The sequence below is a fragment of the Apis dorsata genome, unplaced genomic scaffold (assembly GCF_000469605.1).
Source record: "Apis dorsata unplaced genomic scaffold, Apis dorsata 1.3 scaffold_58, whole genome shotgun sequence".
NCBI lineage: Eukaryota > Metazoa > Arthropoda > Insecta > Hymenoptera > Apidae > Apis > Apis dorsata.
The window spans coordinates 941,574-947,002 of NW_006263358.1; the positions used below are offsets into that span (position 1 = coordinate 941,574).

Here is a 5,429-nt window from a genome sequence, read left to right on the forward strand (position 1 = left end):
TATCAATTATCTTGTCGAGGCATAAAATAAAAACATGTGACCGAACGATCGTTGTAATTAGCCCATAACATATAGGAATTTCATGCCTAATTGTGGCGAATACCGATGTTTAATGCTACCTATTAGCAATGACATCACAACTGCGTTCTCTCGTTAAACCGGAAAGTGGGTCGTTTCGTTATGGAAAATCTCGCGATACTTCTTCACGCCTGCCTATACGCGGTTATATGTGTAACGATTCTCTCGAGTCACCTTTCTTTCGCAACTCTTCTAAATCCCTTCGATTCTCTCGATTCGCAAATTGCGCAACGAGGAAATATATCCGTCTCGACAGATCGATCTGTACCGTACGATAGATCTTGCCTCTTTTTCTTTTTTTCCTCGTTTTTTCCTCGAGACAACGGAGAGTCGCAATCCTCTCCGACCTCTTTAAACATCATAATCCGGAATTACATTTATTAAATTAGATAGAAATATTGTTTGAACAGAAAATACCGCTTATAAATTTCTGGTTGACGCGAAACTATGGCTCGAAGATAAGATGATGAGAGAAGAGAAGGAACGCGAGTGGTGGTTAATTCATGAGAGCAAATCGTGGAGGAACGGAGAGCAAGTGGCTGGTGCGCGGTGTGGCTGCACGTGGTGGCACGTGGAGAGGCGTGGTTCGTGGGAGGGCCGTGTACACCGGTGTAATCCACTTGGCACACGCTGTTCGGCTAACCCTACTCTTTCTCGTCCGTTCGCTACCCTACCCTGGCTACCTCTGCCTTTACCCTGCCTACGGTGCTGCCGGTCGCTAACGTTGTAGAAGTTAATCGAATCCTTCCGTGCACGTGCACACGGCTCAGGTGCAGCCTGTTTCCTCTAGTATGCGCTCCCGTAGGTGGGATCGGTACCACTCGCGCCTCTCCTCCTCTCCAGCCCTCGCTGATCCCCGCTGTCTGATAGGGCTCATTGTTTTGGACCGAGCTATCTTAATTGACGGTGCAACCACCTTGTCACCGGTCACAACTTGGAGGGAATGGAAAAGGTTAAAGAGAAAAGGAGAGAAAGAGAGGAGTTAACAAAGGGTTAATGCGTTTGCAAGTTTTTCTTTCTCTGGGCAAATAAAACACATTATATATGCTCGATCGACTTGACTACGTTTAGATTTACGACTCTGTATACAGATTTCCCTAGCTAGGCAAGATAGGATAGATATTATCGGGTGCAGCCGCCCCCCCTTTTAATTCTCCATAACCGGTCCCGTTATCGTATACAATCGCGTCGCGCACCCCTCCACACCCCTTCCAAGATTAATCTCAGCCACGGGTGAGATCCGCTATGTTTTACGAGCTGGTGAAAACCATTGGGCGGTCCTCTCGTCGCGAAATTGAATCGAATCGGTTTAGGTGACCGTGACTATCTCGCGTTCGCATCTTCCGACAAGTCGGAAAAGAGGGTGGGGAAGAACGAACAGCGGATAGGATGCATCTGTTTGGTTCAAGTTGAAGACCTCGTTAATTTCATCTCTCTGTCGTTCTATTTGTTTCTCGCGTCGTGTATAATTCAGAAAAATGTGTATAATATGTAATTTGGAAACGACAGTTAAGTATCCTTGAGCATATTTGTTTGAGATTCGTCCGATGAAAAGCGATATCTCTTCGTTTTCGACGGGAATATACTCATCCCTCGGGCGTTAAGGGATAATATCGTGTAATAATAATCGAGCAGGGGGGTACGATGGTTGCCTGCATAGGCTCGGTAGTATTTTAAATGCCAATGATTTCATGTCTCCCTGGGGTGTCGAAGCTACCCTATATAGGACGACACGTGGACGTCGAGGACCTCAGTCGACGTCGAGAATTCGACGATTAATAAGTTAAGCCGACGGCGGACTTATTTGCGACAACGGTAATTTAAAACCGAGTAAAAAATTCAGAAATTCCGTGTGAAAGTAATTTGAGAATTTGGCTATAGGATCGTCGAAAAATTTGCTCGAAGAGTCGATCTATACGTCGAATTTAATTCGAACTCGATTCGCCCCCCGATTAATCGCAGAGATGATCACCATGGACACCGGTCACTCTCAATATCGAAGATATTGTACGTAGAAGCCATCGAACAAATTTCCATCTCATCCCCTTACATCCGGGTAAACCATCGTAGAAACCATCGTTCGGGATATCTCAAGTCGGACAGACAAGAAATAGTCTGGCGCGTACGTTGCTGCACGTCGAAAAGTTAACGTCTCTCCACGTTTCATCGTGGATCGATAAAAAAATTCGGGTTCGTTTTAGAGATCGAACTTTTCATTCGTTGATCCGGATAGAGACGTCCTCGAAAGAGACCTCTTCTGCCCTCCCTTTTATCGAAAAGTGGAGGAAAAAAAGAAAAAAAAAAAATAGAAAAAGTCTATTGAACTGTAATGTAAATCACACAGTTCGTCTCTGATAATTGAGTTCACGAGACGCGTAACAAGGGTTAGGGTTAACGTTTGCACGATTTCTTTATTTTTTTATATATTTCGGGATATCCCCGAAGAAAGAGGCTCGTTTTCCTATTTGTTCGCAGCTTGAGGACGCGTGTTGGATTCTGTTGCAGGGCAACTTCATTCGCCGAACGGCGACAGCGATAACAGCAACGGTAGCCAACGTGCGGTGGCTATTACGCGGAACGACGTAGAGCAACAGCAACAGCCACATCGACAGCGGCATCAACGGCAGCAAGCGACAGCTACCGTTCCAGTTCTCGCCTGCACGAATCAATCTTCTACAACCCCGACGACAACCGCGTTCACGGTGGCGTCAAGTATGCTTCTTCTACAGACACAGGTAACGTAACGCGTTAATAGAACTCTTCCCTCTTGTTTCTTTTAATTATTAATTATATAATCAGGTTCGAGATTCGCTCGAAAGATTGGCGCACGTGTGACATTATCTCGCGACATCAATTATTTTCTCTTTTTCTCTTCGCAATTCCAATTTCTCTATACTTGCCTCTCCCTTTCTCTCTCTTTAATTTCACTTCGTTTCACATTTATTTCTTTTTTAAATTTCTCGTTAACGTATCTTCGAATCGTTTCCCAACTTCCTCCTTATCTATTATATATTACCATTATTTTCTCATTTATCACTTAATACCATGAAATTTACGGCAGATTGGACTCCGTATTATTCGTGATTCAATGCAACAAAGTTGTTAATGATAATAATTGAACGTTATTGCGTGCAAAGGAAAAAAAAAAAAAAAAAGAAAAAGAAAAAGAACGCGTTTCCTCAACGCGATCGGAATTTACGTGAACGTTATTCGACGGAGCCAACCAGTAATTATCCCAGTATTTAGTGGGGCGCACGGAACTTTCACTATTTCGCTATCTTATCTGGCCCCGTAGTCTTCGAAGTCCGCGAGTCTGCCTCGACTCGCAACAAGATCTGCCCTCCTACGTCCCGACGTTTCTTGATCGTCATCTGCATTCGCTTATCGTGCACCATCTGCATTCCTGCCCACGTACCCGGATCTCCAGTGTCGTCCTACCTGTTTCTGTCCCCACCTCTCCTCGCATTTTCCTCGTTGAAAAGTATTTTCGATCCCGGGAACCGTGTCGCGGGATCGTAATTAATCCAATCCGCGAAAATTAGTGGTTAACGTATATATAGAGAACGGCACGATTCAATATCATAACGGCGCGATAATAATTGTTAGGCGGATAGTTTCGTGGGGATGACGAGGAGGGGTTGAAAGACTCGCGGAGGCCGTTTAGAAGGCCTCCAGTCAGGGTTATGGTAGACCGAAGCTTCGATCGCGAGGGATACTCGAGGGAGCGATGAACGAAATGTCAGCCCAGAAGCGGAACCAACCCGGCAAATTGAATATCCAACCCCATCCCATTTCCCTCTTACCGGTATCCTCCAATAAGGTAGCTCGTCAGACGTTTTTTCCACGTCTTTGCCTCGTTTACTCGACGAATTTTGTTGCTTCTCTTGGAGGAAAAAAAACAAATAAATTTGTCGTTTTTCGATTATCATGTTTTCCTCCCCTCGATATATTTTTAATATCATTATCGAATATACCGATGGTTTTAAGTAAAACAATATATTTGTAATAATATTCGAGGGAATGAGGTCGATAGCAATGGAGGAGAAACGGTTAAAAAAATCCAAATCTGTCGTTGGTTCGTAGTTTAACGATAATGAAATTAGAGTCACGTGGAACAGATTGTAATCGTAATCGTGATTTCGGATGAAAGGATTCGATTTAGATTCGATTCAAGAAAGTAGAAATCGAAGTTATAGACAACACGCGATACGAGAATCCGCTTCGTTCCTCTCCGATATCCTCACTGCGCACCTCAACTGTACATCGATGTCTCGACAAGGCTCGCGATTGTGGTCGAACAATGTTACCGCCTTGCAGTCGAGTGCTTCGATTTGCCACTCGCACGGGCTCTCCCGCCCTTGTCTGGCGTTCGTAGAGACAACAGAAAAAGGGAACACCTACCAATCTTCCTCTGAGTAAAATAGTGCTTCGTCAATTCGAACGGCTCGAGTTATCGGAGGATCGAAGAATTTCGGCTCGGATTCGAGTGGACGATCGAGCATCGATCGAGAATCGTGCCGTTTTTAACTCATCGCGCGACGAAACTCTGCCAATTCACATCTTTCGAAACTCTGGCAATTCGATCAAAGATTTATCGTGATAATCAAGGATGTTCACTATCGCAAAGGACACGGTTCGATACGAATTTTCCAGAGCCCCTTCGGATGCAGTACCCTGGCGGATTTGTTGAGCGCTTCGTACACGGATCCAACGGATGCTGGAAGCCTACCCGAGGAGTTGGACCCGTTTCCAGAACTGCAGCTGGGCAATCCGCAGGGAGTGCCGACGGGCGACGAGTCGGCCCAGGCCCAGCAACATCATCAGCAGGCACCTCAGCCGCCTCAGCCGACAGCGCCACTTCCCGAGGACGTCCAGCCTGACTCGCTCAGGTACGCTTCTCATTGTTTCCCTTATCTGCATCATCCTCTGACCAGATAGAATCGTAGATCCTATTGCACGATAAATGATAAATCGTATCGGCTGATAGGATTATCGTGACATAGTTGTACGAATCCTGTTCGCCGAACAAATTGCACGACGTTCAATTCTCCATAGTTGGAGGAGAAACGATAGTTTATATCCATCTGTCTGTTCGACGCAGTTCAACGCCCTTGCCGAGCTTCCAAGAGACTTACACGGCTCAACGATACACCAGGCAGGAGCTTCAGGTTCTCGGTATCAAAATGGACGAGGGGGAGTGTTACGACAACTCGGTGTATTCGTGCGCAACCGGCCCCTATCCAACCGAGTTCTCGCCCACGTTGCCCTACCACGAGCAACAGCCCCAGCAACAGCATCACCATCATCCCCAGCAGCAGCAGCCCGCGCCGCCCCCGCCGCAGCAGCATCAC

The 5,429-nt window shown here is 46.1% G+C and overlaps 1 protein-coding gene across 1 annotated transcript in view; it reads left to right on the forward strand.

Annotated features, from left to right (window-relative positions):
• The window catches only part of LOC102675675 (nuclear receptor subfamily 4 group A member 2), a 37,303-nt gene that overhangs the window by 28,468 nt on the left and 3,406 nt on the right, over positions 1-5,429 (forward strand). Inside the window, exons 2-4 of the mRNA XM_006609639.2 lie at positions 2,584-2,813; positions 4,732-4,967; positions 5,180-5,429. Of these exons, the coding sequence (XP_006609702.1) occupies positions 2,584-2,813; positions 4,732-4,967; positions 5,180-5,429 (716 nt within the window). The remainder of the gene's footprint in view (positions 1-2,583; positions 2,814-4,731; positions 4,968-5,179) is intronic.